General features: G+C 44.7%; 1 protein-coding gene across 1 annotated transcript in view; it reads left to right on the top strand.

Annotated features, from left to right (window-relative positions):
- Window positions 1–22,093, top strand: part of LOC144936141 (glutamate receptor ionotropic, NMDA 2C-like) — a 215,704-nt gene that overhangs the window by 30,416 nt on the left and 163,195 nt on the right. The window contains exon 3 of the mRNA XM_078863428.1: window positions 1,136–1,476. Coding sequence (XP_078719554.1) covers window positions 1,136–1,476 — 341 coding nt within the window. The remainder of the gene's footprint in view (window positions 1–1,135; window positions 1,477–22,093) is intronic.

Here is a 22,093-nt window from a genome sequence, read left to right on the forward strand (position 1 = left end):
CACCCGTCTAACTGGGGATACACTCTCTAGCTACGCCTAGCCTACCTCTAAGTCCTCCACTAACGGGCTAGGGGAGGCTAGCTAGCCCGACACTGGTAAGTCGGGCTCATGGTACCCGGAGTCCCAGACCAGCTCTTACAAGAGCACCGGCTCTGGCTCTCGGGACCACGCCGCTGGCTCGATCCTGTTCGGCCCTGATAAGGGCGGCGATCCAGGGGAGTCCAGGGCTCTATCTACGACGATCTTCAGCCTTCACTGGTTAGCTTCAACATTTCTCCCTGAGCCCTCCGGCTCATCCCCTTTTATACCAAAACCCCCGCTGAGGGGTGGGGCCCCAGGGGATCCCAGCTCCGAGTCAGCCCCCCAGGCTGCCCGATGCGGACGTCGCTGGGAGCACCTTCCCGTGCACCGACATAGCCACGCCCACTGTGTTTCTTTCCCATCTGATCCCATTCTATAACAGCCCCTCCGTAACACCCCTACACCTACACGACTGCCTTAATGAAACTTTGCTGGAGAGAGTGGGAGCCCCTTGTGTTGATGTGCGCTCTACCCACATTAGACTATGACTATGTTATATTTTACCAGGTAAGGGCCGCTGAACTTGTATAGCTCTTTTTCAGAAGCGACCTGGCTATCACAATTAATAGCTCAACGAAGTGGCTTTTGTGGAAATGTATAGCAGCCAAATACTCTTCGGCACATGTTTATTCGAAATGTTGGGGGAAAAACTGCAGGACCTGGAGAAAAATCCACATGACAACGAGGAGAACATGCAAAATCCAAATATACGGCAGACGCCAGGGTCTGGATTGAACCATCTCCCGAGAGATGGTTGATATTCCGATACGACCTTCCAGTTTGTATTTGCAGGAGTGCGAAGTTAAGCAATTCGTGGTCAGTAGTTGGCGACTGCAGTCTGCACGCAGGAGAGAGAGAGGGGGAAGAGCGAGCCGTTGATTTTTCCACTTTGCATTCAGCGTCAGTTCCTCCTCCTGTGTTTTTTTACGGAAAGTTTTTTTAAATTTGTTTGTTAGAAATGAGGCCAGCGTCGTGTGAAGAGCTATCTGTGGCTGCCGGCTGTAACTTATTTTCCCCACGCGTGCGTGTGCCGCCCCCCCCCGACTCTCCCAAGGTCACCACCAAGGTGAATCTCCTGTACTGCTCTCGCCTGGAGGCCATGCACCTATTCGGCATCGCGGAGCGTGTGGGCCTCACCGCACCTGGCACCGTGTGGGTTGCTCCGGGCCTCAGCTACGGAGTCGAAGATGAAGTTCCCAAGAAGTTCCCCGTGGGCCTGCTGTCTGTCTCCTTCGACGTGTGGGATTACGACTTCTTGCTGCGCGTGAGGGACGGCGTCGCCATCATCGCGTCGGCTGTCTACAACTCGTTTCTGGAATACGGACACATACCCGAAGCCGCGACGAGCTGCGACAATCTGGACGAGGGGAGGAGGCGGCAGAACAACGTCACGAGGTGGGGGAGGAATGCGCACAATGGTCACATTACAAGGGTGATGGGGTGATGCAGTGGTAACACTCGTGCATCACAGCGACAAGCATGTAATAATTGACACTTCGAAAGCACCTTTCACTCGGATATCACAGGGCACTGTACAAAATTAAAAAGACAAAGATCGCCCGTATAGCCTTTAACAGACTCGAGAGGCAAGTGGTGTTAGTGAGTGGCACCTATGAAGGCTAGCAGGGCACACGAGAGGGTGGATGGCCAGCACAACGCCCAGCTGCCTTTGTCTCCCTCGTGGCGATGTTTACACACCGCACCAGGTACTCATTTAAGGCTGAGTCGACCTAGGGGAGGCCCAGGACCGGTTTATAAAATCGGGAATGGAACTCGGTGTTTGTAGGACAGCCCGATAACCGCTACACTACCGCTTACAATATACACACAGACACACACGCAGGATCACAGCAGTCAGATCCTATCCCAAATTAAATTATTCAATACATATTAAAAAAGCCCTTAAAAATTAAGTGGCGTCTTAGCGCACGATTTGAATAAAGTGAGGTGGGGAGTCAGTGGAGGGAGCGTCCAGTGGAAGTGAATCACACATCCTGGGGGCCACACGAGGAGACGGCCAGGTCACCCACCATCGTCGTCCTCGTATGCAGACTCGGAACACCGAAGTACTCTTGTTGGAACGCTTGGACGGGGGGAAGGTCCTGTATTGTACATGTGAGGGAGCAGCATCAATGAGAGTCCTGTTGTAGGTGAGGGGAATAATCTTGAACTCCAGTCAAAACCAGACCGACATCCAATGGAGAGGTGCCTGCGCAAGGGGTCAATATGTTCAGCAACTCGGGCGCCTTTCCGTGCAGAGTTTGTATATCCTCCCCCCCCCATGTTCCCCACGGGCTTCCTCCGGGTTCTCCCGTTTCTTCCCTCTGCTAAAAAACAACAACCATACAATTGTAAATGTTAGTGGCCAAACATTGCAATACTGAATAACGACCTGAGAATTAGTCGGTTGGGATTAATACACGGCAGCAACGTTGCCCCCCCTCCCCTCCTGTGAAAACTTGGCAGGACCCTCCCTGAAAAAGAGCCTTGAGACTCAGCGAGGCTGATTTTTTGGGTAAAACAAATACAGTAAACTCGTTATGCGCGGGTTCTGTATTCACGAGTTTCACTTATTCACGAGTTACTAAACGCATACCAATTCCCGATTCGCGACACCCGCCGGACTGGTATTCGTGAGTGTACGTAGTGGTAGCGCCTACAGACCGCCAACACCGGGAAGGTGTGCGCAGAATGTTACTACTGTACATGTTACTACTGTACATGTTACTACTGTACTGTACATGTTACTACATGTGAAACTGTCTGCTGCCAAGATTAGACACTCCACCTCGGCTGCCCGCTTAATCCTCAGTTTCACAATAATCCTGCTCTAAATTCGCTCAAATGTTTTAACTTTGATTGACACGTGACAACAACAAAAGCTCTTTGCAGAGAGCAAACACAGTGGGCCTACTTGTGCGTACAAAGAGACAAATTGAGATTAATTCAGAGGGTAGCTCTGTGACGTCACCTTCTCAGAGCTCTGACACAAGGTGGTGCCCTGCTCGCCGTGATAGTTCCAGATGGTAACGTCGTCATTTCATGACCACACAACACTAATAACACAATTCAAATACAGTAGTTACAATTATTAAATAATTATTTCATAAAATGTTTTATTATTTCATGAAAAATAAATTACATCTATTTTAACAAGTTTTGTTTTGTAAAAAAAACGATCTTCATATTTGTTAAGAGTGAAACCCTGCCTGCAATCTGTGCTACAAAAGGAACAGACAAATGCAACGAAGCCAAGCTTCTTCCTCTCTGCTCACACGAGTAAATAGGCAGCGCTCATCTACATAGGTTGGGAGATAACAGGGGGAAGTTCCACATTCCTACGCAGAGGATCGGGAGGGCAATTTTTTATGGGGGTATGACCATTGTTAATTTCCCACAAAATGGCACTATTTTATCGACCCAAAAACAAGTGATAGATGAAGTGAACCCGAGGGGAGATTTAAACTCGCAACCTCCAATTACAGGTCAAGGACGGTAACCATCCCCGCCACCCAGCGTATGGGGTGATGTGTTACAATCTTGAACTGAAATACAATTCCTTATCACTCGAACAGAAGAGGACGGGGTGGGGGACAGCGGTGGTGGTTAGGACACTGTACTCTGAGCCCAGTAGCCTGAGTTCAGTTCCCAGCCATTCTATGAACTATTTTGGTTTTTACCATGTAAGGCCCACTGAGCTTATTAGCTCTTTTTCAGAAGCGACCTGGCCACAAATGATTGCTCAACGAAGTGGCTTATCACGTTACATTTATAGTCGCCAAATTCTCTAAACGCACTTTGATTCTAAATGTGGAGGGAAAAACCACAGGGCCCGGAGAAAAATCCACAACCTCCTGCATACCGGTTGAGGGAGATAATATCTTGCCACTTCGGCACCCTAACAACTGTGGAAAGTGATACGGTATATGAGCAGGTTTTGCCGCACATTCCCCCAAACGTTACCCACCCTGCACGGACGAGCGTGAAGTATGGTCACATGACCCCCGTAACTGACATGGCATAGGGTGGCCTTCATCTAGCAGTGGATTGACAAAGGGCTGAACATTTATTATCATAAACTATTCATGATTATCTTTTTGGTTCTTTCGGTAAAGTCACGTAGAATGGAAATAATAAAATAATAAAAATAAAACATAATAAAATAATTCTCACGACGTTTCGGCCAGAGTCTCCTCGACAGACCTGTTCTCCACCTGAGGACGGCTACTTGCGTTGTGGCCGAAAGGTCGTGAGAATTATTTTATTATGTTTATTTTTATTATTTTATTATTTCCATTCTACGTGACATTACCGAAAAGAACCAAGAAGATGAATCCCTGCAGTCACGAAAGCTTTAAATCGAAAAATATTTATGATTATGTTGAACTGTATTAAAACCATATATTATGTACAGAACAAAGTAAGATTTTTCTGATTTAGGTCAGACAACTAAAGTTTCTAACATTGATTTTTTTTTTAATAAATGGTATTGATTTCACATACAGTACATAAATCACCGTCTGAATGTGAATCGCAGAAGCATTCTATCCATAAATTAGTTTTCAGGTTGGAATATAATTGTGTGCTCAGATACGATTTATTGCTTTTTGAGATATGAAATTAGAACCTCTTAAAATTTTTAACTGTATTTGAGTTGCTCTTGTCATTTTGTAAAATCAGATGAACATGAAGAACGCTATTAATGGGGAGATCCTTTGAAATGCTGATTTGACATCTTGCCTGCGCTAAAGTAAAGGAATTTCATGGACTGTATAACTCCAGTATGGTAGTCCCTCGGTTAACGTTTTTAAACCGTTCCACGAAAACTACTATTAACTTAAATAAGTGTTAATTGAAGTCTACACGAGTGCTGTTTCCACTGGGAAAACAGAAAACAATGTTTAATAAAACCCAGGCAAGGTCTAAACGCTCATTAATGGGCGTTGCTGATTGGCTGAGAGAATGGCTCAGCTCCTCTTACGAGCACTCTGATTGGCCGAAATTGGCGCCCGCGTGAATAGCGTAAACATGTTATCATTAGTCATCAATGTTAACGTTAGTCATCAATGTTAACGTTAGTCAACAATGTTGATGTTAGTTGAAACCATGGGGGTTCTATGGGAGGCGAAATGTTAACCGCAAAAAACGTTAACCCGATGTCACTCTTAATCATGGGACTACTGTTATAAACCATGACTAGTACTTTCCATCTGAACAATCATGCAGCAGATGCCACCCTTGATATGTCCTTCTGTGGAAGCCCAGTGCGCTATGACCCCACTCCAAGATATGTACTCTAGAGGTTATTGTGGACAGAAGCCTCACCTTCATGCCCCATATTTCCAGGACCTTCGATTAGCACGGCTGGTTATGTACAGTGCAAGATACATATGTATAAAGCAGATCTGTACAAAATCAAGAATCGCCCTGCTACAGAAACTTGCAGGAACGACCTGTGGGTGCCTGAGCCGATGTGCCGCGACCTGCCGCCTTCTCACCGATCTACTCGGTGGCAGAGCCACTGCGCTCCGGCCTGGTCCGTTAGCTCGCACACACACTGAACTGCTTGATGCACAGTTGAAAAACGCGATGCGCATCGTAACCGGAACACTTGAGACCAACACAGATCCCCTGGCTCCCTGTTCTGGCGAACATTATACCATTACGTCTACAAAGACATGCCAACTGCAAGGCAGTTCGCACGTTTTCTTTCCAACCACCTGGCTACCTCAACATTTGTTCCTCGTCGCTGATTCGAGTCCCGATCACGCCTTTCTGGGATTGCGCTGCTGCTGTCACCATCCTAGTATCTCACCCAGATCTGGAGGAATTGCATCATCAGAACATCAACGGGCGGATTTTGCACGTCTCCTTCGTGAATGGGAAATTAACGACACAAGCCAAAGTGGTGCGACTGTGGCCATGTAACCGAAATTGGACTGTAGATATATTCTTGGTTCTTTCGGTAAAGTCACATGGATAGAAAATAAAATAAAAATAAAAAATTTAGTAAAATTTAAAATTAATGCAAAAAATAACCATGACGTTTCGATCGCAACACAAGCAGTCTTCTTTTCTCTCCGCCTGATGAAAACCGATTGTGTTGTGATCGAAACGTCGTGGTGTTTTTTGCTTTTATTTGTTTATTTTTATTAAATTGAATTTTTATTTTCTATCTACGTGACTTTTCCGAAATAACCAAGAATATTAATTCCTGCAGGCACGAAAGTTTGAAGTCAAACGTGGACTGTGGAGTAAACCACTGTGGCCTGCGTTCCTTCAATAGAGGAGGGGTATCAAAACTACACGGACTTTCTTTCCTTAAGCCATCTCTTCGGGTCCAGAAGACCTCAACATTGGCATTTAGCACATCTTGACATACGCAACAATATAATATAATAATATATGGTACCTTCACGATATGGTGTTCAAAACATTCAAAGATACATATGTATTTTTCATTTTATAATGGAATGCTGTCTTTATGTTCGTATTACTATCCTCTGTGCTGATTGATATTTGAAGCAGTCCTGCACCCCCCTTCCCCCCATTTAATCAGTCCCTATCGACCAGTGTGGTGAAGTATGGTTAAACCACCCCTGTGACTCACACAGCATGGTGAGGCCTTCGTTCAATGGTGGATTGACAATGTTGTTTGAATTTGTTGTTGTTATTTTTGTGTTATTGTTATTATGATTATAATTGTTATTATTCATGTCATCATTATTCTTATTATTAAAGTTTATTATTTACGTTATTGTTGGTATTATTAATGTTATTGTTATTATTTTGTTATTATTCAAGTGTGGGTAAAGTTATCCATAAAAATCTTTGCCGAGTCTCAAAGTAGTCGAGCTCTGCATTTTTTGCCACTGTTAACCCAGATTAAGAATTCCTTTCATGTAAAAAAATAACCTTTAAACTACATTTCTTTAGCAGATAACGCAGTGGGGTGATATAATTTACCCAATCCGGCGGCTCCATTTATTTCAATATTGAAGGATTCGCAAAAAAGTCTGATGGGCGTGTGTAAGAGCGTTGAGAGATTTCCAATTGCCCTTGAAGCGTTCATACAGAGTATACACCGCTCTGGCTCGAAGCTTCCGCTTGAAAGCACACACTTTTGTTGGTTTTATGTTCTTTCTTAACAAGTCTATAGTAATTTTTAACCCTCCCCCTCCCCACAAGAATACTACTTTCTCGAATCGTGTTATTGGCGTCACGTCGCGAGACACTGACGTTTGCATTCGGAGGAGCTCTCACATCGAGCAGTGCACTTACCCCTTGCCAGAGGACAACCAGGGGAAAGCGACGCCGCAGAACTACCCCAGAAGGTCGCCTCCACAGGCCTCGTCATCAGCAGTGAGAGGACTGGGCGTGCATCAGCGATTTTTAATCGTTGATTGTAATTTAATACTACGCTAATGTGATAATGCCTTGCATTCTGCTGGTCATACTGTAACGAATTATTTGTTTAGGATACATGTGCATCACTGGGTCAAGCAGTGGCATAGCGGTGATCGTACTGCGCTGTGAATCTCATTGGCCAACATCAGTGGTGGGTGATCACTGAAACGGTCACCAACTCGCCACTCATTAGCGTGGGGTGAAGTTCGATCAAACGACCTCCCCACGACCTGACACCATGGCGTTCGGAGGCCTTTTGTCCTGCAGTGGGTTGATGAAGGGCTGTAACTTACCGTCACGTCTAGACCAACGGAGAGAATGAGACGGAACAAAAGGTGTACAGAACTAGATGGTAAAAAAAACTATTTCGAAAAAAGTATTAATTTTTGAATCCTATTGCGACCCTGGAATCATGACAGGGTGGTGTGCTGGGTAAATAGCTGTGATCCTGCTAGAGGCATGCAGCCGTATATATGTTGAACTTCTTTCGAACAGTACGTAGCCAACAGTGCCCATCGGAGGTGCGGCTGAGAGAGTTCTCCAACTATTAATTTGGGTGTTTTTTTGCCTGCGTCACTGGTGGCGACTGTCAACTCGCGAGAACTTGGGAACCGTGTTTAATCACCGGTGGCTGTCCAGATATCCTGCTCAGGATGTCAGCGGTGCTGGGCAGTGCCGGGCAGTGCCGCCGCCTTAGCACTCTGACAGCATTCACCCCCCCACTCCCCCCTTAGCCACCCGGCCACCTCTGGTTTGACGAAAGGTAGTCGTCAAGTCATCGTGTGTGCAATGTGACAGTGTTTATATGCGTAGATTTTTTTTCTTCTTCCAGTTGGATTGTTTACAATGTTATTTGGTCACCAAATGGGGGTGCCTGCAAACTTGACAGCCACTGGGCCCAATTCACACATTTCACGTAATCTCTTTGGCACTAATACATTTTACACAGACAACACTTTTATTGGAAATTGTTTTAGCCAATAATGATAGGGGATATATTGCATATCATAGATATAGTAGCTTTTTTGCTCAACATTCCATCACTTTTTGGCAAAATTAAGGCGTTTTGTAGAGAAAAAATAAACCCATCTCCATTCCCCATTGTTGCCATTCATACATTGGGCAGTCAAAGTGCCAATTCCACCACTGCTCATTCCACAGCAGTGAAACGGCCCAGAGTGGACCTGGCGAGGATGTAGCTAACGATGATGAAACGCTCCCACTGATGAATGGTATCTCAGTGTCATTCAGGCTTCTGCCGACAAACAATATATGCAACCCTTCACTGCACGACCCACTTACGGGGGGATCTCTTACTCCCTCTTAACAACCACTGCTCTACTTATGGAGAAGGAGGAGGGTTGGATATTAGCGTTTCCAGGAATTAGGCATGTAACAATTGTTATTTTTATTTATATGGGACCCTTTTACCAGTATCAAACTTATGAAACAATAATAATAATAGGTTTTGTCTTTGTGCTGTTCACCTTTTGGCGTTCTCTGGTCTGACACTCGTGAGACAAGGCCATAAAGAAGGCTGTCTCTGGTGTAGACCAATCAGTTTCAAAGGCAATGCATATATTATTATCAGAGCATGTTTTGTCACAAGTACTTGTGGTTAATGCAGACTAGATGCCTTGCAAAAGGTATCCATTTAGTGTTTGAACATCTTAACACCTGTTTTATTTCCAGAAAGGGTATGTTTCCTTATTTTTATTCTCATGCTCGTTTACCCAGGAATGCCTAGCTGAGTCTCATGACTAATGTTCAGCGATTTTATTAATTTTTATCGATGATGCTGGATGTATTTACCAGCGAAACGTGTGGATTTACTCTCCAATACACCGGTGGGCTGAAGTAGTAACTAATTGTCACTTTTTGTTTACTTGACAAACCTTACTAATTGGCTGTATTGGATGGTGGCGGATTTAACGACACACATATTTACACGATCTAACCAAAAAAATACCCCTTTATTATGAATAATATTGGTCACGAAAGCCTACGTGTTCAAGATGGCTGACACCTGCCCCTTGGCATCGAGTCATCTCATTGGGCTCCTTCAGTGCCCAAGTAGGTCACAGTGCTAACTCCTGGGGTGGTGGTAATTGGAGGCCATTGGCCAGATCAGCTCAATGATAATGGCAGGAGTCGACTGGATTTCGTGTGTATCCCCTGGGCTCCTAATTACCAACGCACTTTTTGTTGACTGGCGCAGTAAAAAAAAGGGTCGTGGGTGCAAGCCTGGTCCAGGCGAAAGCGTCTGCTGGATTGCGTGTCAGCTGGATGGTTGAATGTGTGCTCGTGTCATAGACGCCAGGACATACGATGGAGCTGATCTTTTTCTGAGCCATCATGGGGTAATCATCTGCATAATGCATCAGCCAATCTTTTGCACGTGTAGGCAGTGAGATATAGAAATGTAATAAATCATCTCTTTTTAATGCATCAATTAATGCACTTAACGATCATAACCCTGCAGACATTGCAAAAATTACAGCTTTTAAAGGCACCACAATGGCAACAAATCATTAATTATTGAAATGAATCGTGACCCTGAATCATGCGAATTCATCGAGAAATTAAGGAGATGAATGTTTACATCCCCAGTGAGAAGCATGGAAATTACATGAACCACTTTGGAAGAGTATAGGGAGTAATTTTAGTGGTAAGAAATGGGCGTTTGCAGCAGAAGTAATGCCTAATGTCCGTGTTTCTGTACGAGTCGGAGCTGGACCTTACCAAAGCAACTGTAGAATAAGCTTCAGGCCTTCGAATATAGGTACATGAGCAGGTTTCTGGGGATTTATTTGCAGCATAGAGTAAGCAATGTGGATGTTTGTAATTTATTTAGCGAATGCTTTTGCACGTGACTTTTACACAGAGCACCAGATAAACAAGAAAAATAAATGCATATGTAATCAATGTTACATGTGAGTGGAGGTTAGCCCCGCGTAGCCACAGAGCCATGTGACAGCCTCCTCCTCCAGCATGTACAGGGCAACAACCAGTCTGGCCTGGACGCCCTGACGGACTTGACAGCCAGAGACGATGGTGCGATGTCCCATTGATGTTCAGAAGCAGCACAAACACCCTAATCTGGTCACACCGGAAGTGGTTCAATTGAACTTACTGGTGCCTTGGGAGGTCGAAGCAAGGCATCTGATCAGGTCCTTGTTCAGCACATCCATTATTTGGAATAGACGATAAGAAACAAGCATGAAAGGGAGAGGCGGTTGCGATGGGATTGGCGTTCGTGCAGGATGGAGAAGAGCAGGCAAGCAAAACAAGCGGAGTGCAGTGATATCCAGAGGCCAGCACCCATTCACACGGGGGGGGGGGGGGGGCACTGTCAGAATAGATATTGGAGGTCAGATGCAAGGGCTGAAGGATCTATAAAAGGGAAGGAGGCGATGGTTACGTGTGACAAACATCGGCTGTATTCACCACGGTGACCTTTTGACCTAGCTATTAAATATGGAATGTTACAAGAAGGATACAGTACGAATGATATGAGATGCATGGATTTGTGTGTGCTTCATTCTTTCTGTTACCCATGCCTCGAAATCGATGTGCAGAAAATTATATTCGATTCGTATTATCATCAGCGTTCGCAGGAAGAGTCGCCTGGAAGTGACAGCAAAATTCAACATATTCCACATGGAGATTCATCTTTAACTGCGTGAACAGAAGGAGTAACGTACACAGATAAAACTCGGAAAATAGAATTTGCTAATAGCACTCCCCATGTACACACATTAGGTTAACTGAGCGGAGTTTAACCCTACATATGTGCATTGTGTCTTGCCTCATGGCAGATGTGGAGCGTGTGTTCACAGGAAGTTCCTGTTTTTTGATGCTAATGTTGGTCACGTGACCAGGAAGTGACGATGTTAGATTTCCACTTTACCATGCGGGCGTCAGCCATTACACAGATAAGTCAAGATGGCGGCACGCATCGCATCTCAGTGAGATCACAGCTGCACTTGTCCATTGTGGGAGCTTAAGAAGCATTATCTTTTTACTATCTCGGCCTCGCCGTGCGCTGCGTTGCACCGCTAGTCGAGTAGATAACCATGTGTTCAATAAATGACGATCGGAGTTGGACGGTCATCCTGGCTCCGAGGGTTTATTGAACACATGGTTATCTACTCGACTAGCGATGCAACGCAGCGCACGGCGAGGCCGAGATACATTGCCTTCGTGTTGTAAATTTACGAGTGAGCCCACACAACATCGCTTGTTTAAAACCATCACAGAGAGGGTGAAGGAAGGTGATGACATCGTTGTACCTGCCTGGCCTTATGCAGGAGGTTCACCGAGAGAGCTGTAAATGGTCTTGGGAATGTGAGGAAACCCTCTGAATCGGCAGGATTCAAATGTTTAATGCATCATCATCATCAGCAACTATGATCAATCCACTGCTTGATGAAGGTGTCCTCAAGCAGCCACCATCTCTCATGGCCTTGTGATGTAGCAAAGACAAACATCCCCCATTTAGCCTTAACAGACTTTTAGGGCAAGTGCTGTTCATGAGTAGCACCTATGAAAGCCGGCACGGCACACGAGGGGGTGGGTGGCCAGTACCACGCCTGACAGCTTTTTTCTCCCCAATGGATATGTTTACTACAGGTACTCATTTGAGGCTGAGTCGACCTAGGGGAGGCCTAGAACCGGCTCAGATAATCGTCACAGGTGTCGGTGGCCTTCAGCGGGAATCGAACTCGGGTCACTGGGTTAGTAGCGCAGTGAGCTAACTGCTGCACTGCCGTGATGTTGCAATCCACCTAGCACTGGCACACGAGTTGATTCCCTCACTCCATCTCTCCAGTAGATGCCTCTTGGCTTCATTCCGCTGGCCGCCACTCGGTCATCATTATCGACCAGCAGCCACCGTCGCTTCTGGCCATGACACGTTCTGCTCAAGGCCCCTGACTTTTTTAAAAAGACAGCAGTATGTAAATACCCTGCGGGTGTTCCGTAGTCCATTTCTCGCACGCATCTTCGTGTGCTTCGAGTTTTTCGTTACATCTACTTGGCTAATTTCCATTATTTATGATGCATGCGTACGGTGCGAAATAAATTCGACATACAAAAATGTCGTAGCAGGCAGTGAGCGTTCACTAATCGTGTTTTGCTTGAGACACATTGCTTATGTGGTCATATGTTAACTCCCACGCCTTGTATGCAGGAGGTCGTTAGTTCGATCCCAACCCTGACGCCTGTATATTTGCGTGTTCTCTCTCTCTCTGTGGTTGTGTTCATTTTTCTCCGGGTCCTCTGGTTTTTCCCTCCAAATTTTGAAACATGTGTTTAGAGTATTTGACTGCTATAAATTTCCACGTGACAAGCCACTTCGTTGAGCTATCTTTTGTGACCAGGTCGCTTCTGAAAAATAGCTGTATAGCTCAGTGCGCCTTACCTGGTACATTTTTTTTTATACTTTGTATGTTGCGTTGTCAAATCCAGCTATTCCAAGCAATCTAACCTGCTCTCCCCCACCTTTTGATTACATAATTTAGACACTTTAATTGGCTCTCTGTGGTATATACTCTGCTGTGTTTTCCAGTTGTGTTTTCCATAGTTGTCTCACACTCGTGAAGCAAACTTGTTGTTACATGCCTTTTGTTGAGCTCATATTTATTCTGACTCCAACTTTGGAGGAGTTAATATACTCACGCCAGCAGTTAAAGTACAGATTGTCTGAAGTGTAGTGAGTTTCCCTATTCTGTAGTCGGTAGGTCCAGCAGTTGGCCAATTGCGAGTGATGAAGTCTGTTGTAATTAATGGTACTGTAAATGTAAATAGACAATTGGAAAGCATAGAACTTCCCAGTGGGTGCATCACGCATTCCCGCAGGTGAAATTCAGGCCACGTATTATTTTTGTCATTACTAAACAGTTGCTGACCATAGGCGTGCAATAGCCCAATACGCTAAGTGGATAGTACCTCCGATTGCAGTGACCTGCAGTGTGGTGAGTGGGTGAGTGTTGTTGTGACCTGCAGTGTGGTGAGTGAGTGGGTGAGTGTTGTTGTGACCTGCAGTGGTGAGTAGGTGAGTGTTGTTGTGATCTACAGTGTAGTGAGTGAGTGGGTGAGTGTTGTTGTGACCTGCAGTGAGTGAGTAGGTGAGTGTTGTTGTGATCTACAGTGTAGTGAGTGAGTGGGTGAGTGTTGTTGTGACCTGCAGTGAGTGAGTGGGTGAGTGTTGTTGTGACCTGCAGTGTGGTGAGTGAGTGAGTGTTGTTGTGATTTGCAGTGTAGTGAGTGAGTGGGTGAGTGTTGTTGTGACCTGCAGTGAGTGAGTGGGTGAGTGTTGTTGTGACCTGCAGTGTGGTGAGTGAGTGAGTGTTGTTGTGATTTGCAGTGTAGTGAGTGAGTGGGTGAGTGTTGTTGTGACCTGCAGTGAGTGAGTGTTGTTGTGACCTGCAGTGCGGTGAGTGAGTGGGTGAGCGTTGTTGTGACCTGCAGTGTGGTGAGTGAGTGTTGTTGTGACCTGCAGTGGTGAGTGGGTGAGTGTTGTGATCTGCAGTGTAGTGAGTGAGTGTTGTTGTGACCTGCAGTGGTGAGTGGGTGAGTGTTGTTGTGATCTGCAGTGTAGTGAGTGCATGGGTGGGTGTTGTTGTGGTGAGTGGGTGAGTGTTGTTATGACCTGCAGTGAGTGAGTGCGTGAGTGTTGTTGTGATCTGCAGTGTGGTGAGTGCGCGGGTGAGTGTTGTTGTGACCTGCAGTGCAGTGGTTGTATACACTAATAATAAGACAAATTGACTGAGTCCTCAACATGGGTGAAGGAGTCAATGAGTGAAGTTTACCTGAACAGTGACCATTACAGTGGCGGTAGAAGAGTGATATGGAGAAACAAATGACCACGTTATGTCAGAGGTGCACTGATTCGTCAGCGGGATAGAGCATTGCCCAGCATGCATTTTTTCCAGGTCCTCCGGTTTCCTTCCACTTGCATAATAAACACACTTATAGTTAATTGGCTGAAAACGTCTTAAAATAAAAACGGAATACAGCACGACCCTCGTGACAGTCCCATGACTCAGTCTTCCTCCTGGATAAGTAATTGATATTTATTACGTACTCACTCGGCACATGAGCCATTAGTATTTTTTCTCTATGAGTGCAGCATATTGTACGCGCACACACAGCGAAATCGCGTTTGTAGGTACAACAGTTTGTACAACAGGGAAAAGACCCAGGTGTGAATGTATCCATTATTAATCGCAAAACCACATCTTTCGTAATGCATATTCATTACAACGTGTTTTATTTTTCTACAGATGCTCTTTGACTTTTGAAAAAAGGTTAGATCTTGCTCTGATATGTTTTTTTTACATTTCTCTCCAAGGATGCACAATTCACTGATACCACTGAGTAAACTAAACTTATTAAATGTTTTATTAAAAGCTTTCGTGACTGCAGGGATTTATATTCTTGGTTCTTTCGGTAAAGTCACGTAGAAGGGAAATAATAAAAGAAATGTAATATATTTTTATTATTGTATTATTTCCCTTTTACGTGACTTTGCCGAAAGAACCAAGAATATAAATCTATTTAGTTTTACTTTACCAGGTAAGGCCTACTGAGATGTATAGCTTTTTTCAGAAGCGACATGGCCACAAATGATAGCTCAACGAAGTGGCTTATCATCATGAGGGCATTTATAGCAGCCAAATGCTGTAAACGCATGTTTCTTATTGTGGAGGGAAACCCCGAAGGATCTGGAGAAAATCCATGTGACCACGGGAAAGAGAACACGCAAACTCCTAATATACAGGCATCAGGGTTGGGATTTAACCAACGTCCTCCTTTATACCAGCGGAGGTAATTAACATCTCGCCACCGCAAGCGCACCAAAACACAAACAAATGTGTTTTCGTGCCGCCAGACCACCAAGGAAGGCCTCTCTCACTCAGAACGCACAGGGGAGAACTTTCCAAAACTGTTCACTGCCATTATATTCGTAGCCTGAGGCAATGTTAGTTTTTCAAAAGCAGCTCTTTGTCGATTAAGAGTGCATCGACTTTATATTTTTTACACAACCCTTGAAGAGGAAACTCAAATTTAATTCCTAAGCCAATCCTTTAATTGTGAGATACGCAGTACTTTCTACACTGCTTTGTTCACATTTTGAAATAAATCCCAAATTGGTTTTCTGCTCCAACGAGCATCAAGGTGGTCGGTGCCCATATCCTGTTCACAGCCCTGAGCCAAAGGTGGAAATTCCACGATTCTATGGTGGGGGCCAGGGCAATCACTGACGACTTCACCACAGAGCGATACATATTTGATCGACCCCGGGGGGATGATGGCCTGCGTCAACTCCCCCTAACAATGATTAGAAGTCACAACCTTTTCGAATACGAGCCACTCGCCTAACCACACCTGCACACATTCACACACGCACATCTGCACATACACACCCGCGCGGTCGCCAGGGACCCGCCTTGCGTAGCGGTGTTGGCCACCTCACATTGGGTGATGACAGAGCAATAACAGGTGGGGTTATGGCAGTCATTGTAACAACCAATGGTAATGTATTACAGGAAATATACAGCAGGCGTCAGGGTCGGATCTCTTCTCCGCAGGATCACTCCTTTATACACATAAAGTCCTTGTCACAAATTAACCACAATACCTCACTGATTTCATCAAGGAGCATAAACCATCACACAAACTCTGGTCATCCTCGGAGCAGCAGGTTTTGGTTAGGCATCGAACAAAGACGGTCACTGCATCGCGCGGTTTCGGATGCTCTTCTGCAGCAGTCGGGAACGCTCTTCCATCCGATATTAGGACGCCACTGAAACTATGCTTTTTAAATAATCTAGATTGACAACTAATTTCTTTAGAACTGCTTTTTGTGTTTAGTTTGTTGTCATTTCCCCTGCGCACCTCTCATTCACTCGGTTGGCTACGTACGGTGCAAAATAAGTCAGCATACATACGTACAAATCCGTGCCCTTTCTCCTCGACTCATTCTTCCCTCCTCGCCCTCCATTTTTATTCTAGCGGGTTCTTCTTTACATGTCTGTCTATTTAATTTAACCTCGTGTCTTTTAAACTATTTAACCCCGTTCTTAAAGTCACACTTTTAATTAACTACTTTTTTATCGCCTGTAAAAAAACACTACGAGACGCCCTGGCTTGAAGGGCGCTCTATCAAAAATAAATCGTAATTGTTATTATTAATTATTGCAGGAGGATCGACACCAACGTCATTAAATAATGAGGCGAGCAAGAGTGGCGTGGAGTGCTTTTGTTAAATTTTATTTGATGATGAAAATGAACGTAACAATGTTTCCTCTACGAACAAAGCTGTTAATCGGTGCACTGACACAAACACGTGGAGCTTGCTGCAAGGCAGCATGGGTGGGGGGTGAATGCTGAGAATTACAACCGCAGACAGAAAGGGGGACTCACTTTGATCAAAAACGAAATGTAAAAATTCGTAACATCGTATTAAATGTTATGGAAATTAAGTGGGCTTCGGCAGGACACATCGGTAGAATTCTAATAAAACATAATAAATTCGGTTTTCCACAGCACAGTTCGCACAAGGCCTAAAAACGCTTTACATTAAGCTTGTTAAGATATGGGACGCTACGGTGGTGAAATGTTGACTCCTTCGCCTGGTATGCAGGAGGTCGTGGGTTCGAACCCGACCCTGACGCCTGCTGTATATTTGGACTTTGCATGTCTCTCTCTTTCTTCCCGTGGTCGTGTGGATTTTTCTCCGGGTACTCATGTTTTTCCATCCACAATTAGGCATGTGTTAAAACGTATTTGGATGCTATAAATTTCCACATAAGTCACTTCGTTGAGTTATCATTTGTGGCCAGGTCGCTTCTGAAAAAGCGCTATATAGTTCAGTGGGCCTTACCTGGTAAAATAAAAAAGTCTCAGTTTTTTTGTTTCGTTTTAGTCCATAAAGCCTGTAATTAAAACAGGTGAGTTTTAAGATGCGATTTAAAAAGCATAAAAGACTCAGACTCCCCTAATGGACCAATTGCGGAGCCATGCTGCAGATAGCTCCATCTTCTCCCATAGAACACAGTCTGGTCTTTCGGAAAAGATTTTTAGACCAGAATGGGCAGATCAAATTTTTTGCAGTGGAATATAAAACGTGAGCAGATTGGCGAGATATTTAGGGAGCCAACTCATTCGAGGCCTTCAACGTGAGAAGAATAATCTTAAAGTCGATTCTGTTACTTTACAGGGAGCCAGTGCAGGAACGAATGATATAGATTTGGTTACAACCCAGGCAGCTGACTTTTGAATATAGTGCTGTCTTTATAGATTTTTTTTTTTTAGAAACGACAGCAAGTAAGGCATTGCAGTAACCAAACCTTGATGAAATGAAGGCATCCATCAGCTGCACAGCATCGGGAAGGGACAGCGTCGGTCTGTGGTCGATGGCTGGCTGACGAGACTGCTGTCGGAATGGCAGCCAAAGGAGAGAACACACCCAGGGAGGTGACTGCCATGAGATCGGCTCATGTGCAAGACTTAAATGCGTTATTGAACTACGAGACCATGAGACGAAAGGTGATGACGTGGAGAGGCCTTTATCCAGCAGCGGATAAACCAGGGCTGGTGATAACGATGGTGACGACAGTGATTATGATGATTCCTATGCTGTTACTAAATTTTCCCTGCATAGTACATTACGTTCTTACATGCCCAGCTTTGCTAAGATAAAACTTTAATGTGAACAGCACAAAACAATTCGGCACAGTGGACTTATCTGTGCATCCACAGAAGGTGTCGAGCCAAAGGCACCATTAGCATATGCATTGGCCTTATGGAGGACAATCTGGGTGCATTTGAATTCCATTAGCGACTTTTTTACATTCTCTGAAAACTGTAGATTGTGAAGATGGAAATCTACTCTGAATCAGCAGGAATGAATTTCCAAATGTCAAGAGTGGTTAGCAGTCATTGTGTTACACCTTGCTGTAGAAAATAAATAAATTACGGTAATCCAATATTCAGAGCCTGCCTTGAGGGTTTTTTGGACCTTAGGCAACATAAATTATGGAGCCCTCACTCTCGACAGTTTTTTGGTGAGCAGGTTGGATTACACTGTGGAATATTTTTTTGTTTGTTCCTGGGTAGTAAGGGTTATTTCGTAATTGCTTATGCCTAAAAGTATAGAAAATTTCTATTATTCCCCACAAACTTTGCTTTTGTGACCAGGACGGTGATACTTAGAAATGTACCTATTTTCCAGAATATACCAGATAGATTCAGTGCAGAGTAAACTTGGAGTAACTTATAGAACATTCTAGAACTTTCCAGTAATATAATTAGTAGTATAAATACAGGGGCCTTAAGCCCACCAGTTGAGTTTAGTTCTAGCTGCCTAAGTGGATACATATCTGCATTATTCTGAGATGGCATCAAGAGGCTGCAAGCATCCAGCAGACGCATTTTGCTATGTCTGCGGCCAATTGATCAAGACAAGAGCGAAAATGTACTCTGTGGAGGCATCTGCTAAGATGTGTGAGGCCTACAAGGCATATTTCGGCATGCCTGTCAGGGATCAAGACAAACCCTGGGCACCTCATTTCACCTGCGAGCAATGCAAAAAAACTCTGGAAGGTAAGATGGACAATTGTTGCTTGGAATTTTATGTTATAAAATTTGATGAAAAAATTAAAATTGTAAAAGTTTTAAATTTTTAATGTTTTACAATTTTGAGTGTTCTTGAAAACATATATCATATATGAAAAAATGTTGCGAAAATCTCTTACACATTAGTCATGGGTGAAATAAATGTATTTTTGTAGGATGGTACAGAGGAGAAAAGAGTGCCATGAAGTTCGCTATCCCAAGAATTTGACGGGAACCCACTGACCACTTAAGCAACTGCTACTTCTGCATGGTGGACCCTTTCAAACGTCGGACTGGCAAGAATGCACCTACTATCACGTATCTGGACCTTCCTTCATCCATCGCCCCGGTGCCACGCTGCCATGGTCTCCCCGTACCCACTCCTCCGGAGAGAGAGCAGCCGTCTTTAGAAGAGAGCAGCAAGTCAGAGAGCGAGGAAGGCGTTCTAGATCCAGGTGACCATTTCAGAGGTGGAGCTGAGGAGAGAAATCCATACTACCCCAACCAAAAAGACCTCAACGACTTGATCAGAGATCTTGGTCTCACCAAGTCCAATGCCGAACTTTTGACGTCTAGGCTCAAGCAGTGGAACTTGTTGGATGAAAGTGTGCAAGTCGCAGATCAGAGAAAGCGTCACCAACCTTTTTGCAGCTTCTTCACCCGTCAAGATGGGCTCTGCTTCTGCCACAATGTGACTAGTCTGTTCGAGACAATCGGAATCGCCTGTAACCAGAATGAGTGGCGCCTCTTCATTGACAGCTCATCCAGGAGCCTCAAAGCCGTGCTGCTCCATAATGGTAACAAGTACTTGTCTCTTCCCCAGGCTCACTCGGTGAACCTCAAAGAGGATTACAACAGCATCAAGACCTTGCTGGATGCCTTGAAGTATGATGGGTATGGCTGGGAGAACATCGGAGACTTCAAAATTGTGGCATTCTTGATTGGTCTCCAAGGCGTTTTTACCAAGTTCCCCTGCTATCTTTGCCTTTGGGACAGCTGGGACACCAATGCGCACTACCACAGTCGGGACTGGCCACAGCGGACCGAGTTTTCTGTGGGGAGGAACAATGTCAAGTGGGAGTCACTGGTGGACCCCCGGAAGGTGCTGATGCCACCACTGCACATACAATTGGGCCTTATGAAACAATTTGTCAGAGGTGTCGATAAGAAGTCGGCAGCCTTCAAGTACCTTCAAGACTTTTTCCCGAAGCTGTCTGAGCCAAAGGTCAAAGCTGGTGTCTTCATCAGACCACAGATAAAGAAGATCCTGGAGTGCAATGAATTCCTCAAGAAGCTCACTAGTTAGGAGAAAGTGGCTTGGAACAGCTTTGTCGCAGTGGCTCGTGGCTTCCTGGGCAATCACAAGGTCAAAAACTTGATAAGGTCAAAAACTTGATAAATTCAAGGAGAACATGGCAGCGTACTCGGAGGAGCAAGGCGAGCGCTTCTACCAGGATATACTGGACTTTGAATGCCGCTACCAAGGACAGTATAACGAGAACATGATGGGAGACTACATTTGGGGGCTGATTCGTGAAAGTGATTTACAGCATAATCATCAATCTAAAAAAACTACTCACTTCTAAATCTTTAGTAGCAATTTTGTATTAATATAGTATAATTACATGTACATTTTGATTCATATGCTGTTTTTTTCTGATTTTATGTGAACGAAAGGACACAAATTCGCCCGTTTTCTCATTGAAAATATGTACATTTTAAAATATCACTGTCCTGGTCACAAAAGCAAAGTTTGTGGGGAATAATAGCCATTTTCTATACTTTTTAGGTATAAGCAATTACGAAATAACACTTACTACCAAGGAACAAAAATCGTGTTACATAGTGTTATTTTCTTTTTGTATTGTCACAGTAAACACCTTTTTTTTCTTCCCCACATTTCGGTTGAGTAATGAAATAGGTGAGGCACCACAGTGATTAAATATTAACTACCTCGCCTGGTATACAGGACATTGTGGGTTCGATCCCAACCCTGACGCCTGCTGTATATTTTTAGGTTGCGTGTCTCTCTCTCTCCCCGTGGCCGCGTGGATTTTTCTCCCTGTCCTCCGGTTTTTCCCTCCACATTTAAAATCAATGTGCATTTTAAATATTTGGCTGCTGTAAATTTCCACATGATAAGCCACTTCGTATAATTTGTGGCCAGGTCGCTTCTGAAACTAAGCTACATAGCTAAGTGAGCCTTACCTGGTAAAATAAAAATAGTAATAGTTGTATATATATATGTTTAGCTTTGACGCCTATGACATGTGTAGCTCTTTCAAAATTATCCCTGTAAATGCCTCTGTATCCCTCAGTAGATTCCATGGAGGAGCCCTCTTTCCAAACTACCTCCCCTACAGCCAACTTTGAATTGTGTTGCTGGAATCTCTTCTGTCACTTTTGGTCCCTGATCAGCCAGAGGCAAACCTGAGTGGCCCGCTGAGTGTCCTAAGGGTTGGTCGGCTGTTTTTTTTCTGATTGTAAAGAATGTCTCTTTCTGAGAAATTGAAAGTCTTTCGTCAAATGTAATTTCATTCTGCAGCAGCTAAAGTGCTTGCATGACTCGCATATCGCATGCATTGATTGGGAGACGTGGACGATATTCAGAATGCACTGGGGAGAGTGGAGGAGAGCAAAGGTGGATCTATACACTTTTTAGAGAGAGCAGGGCGGCAGTTGTGAAAGTTCAAGCTTTTACAGGTAGGAACAACAGTTCCACACTGCCCACCAGGGATTATTTGTCTGTCTGTCGTGCATGGCCCCGCCCCACCAGAGCCCTCCCATTGGCTTGGGCGCGCCAAACAATGGGAGCGGTGGGTTTGGGTTGGTAGAGGGGGGGTTAGTGGTGGGGGGGGGAGAACCGCCGCGAGGAGACGGGCAATGTTTCATTCAAAAATGGAACTGGGGGAGGGTGGCTCCATTCATAAAATTTATCGGCTTAACTTCCGCCCCAAGTCCACACACCGGTCACTCCTGCGTC

The sequence above is a fragment of the Lampetra fluviatilis genome, chromosome 1 (assembly GCF_964198595.1).
Source record: "Lampetra fluviatilis chromosome 1, kcLamFluv1.1, whole genome shotgun sequence".
In the NCBI taxonomy this organism is placed as follows: Eukaryota; Metazoa; Chordata; class Hyperoartia; order Petromyzontiformes; family Petromyzontidae; genus Lampetra; species Lampetra fluviatilis.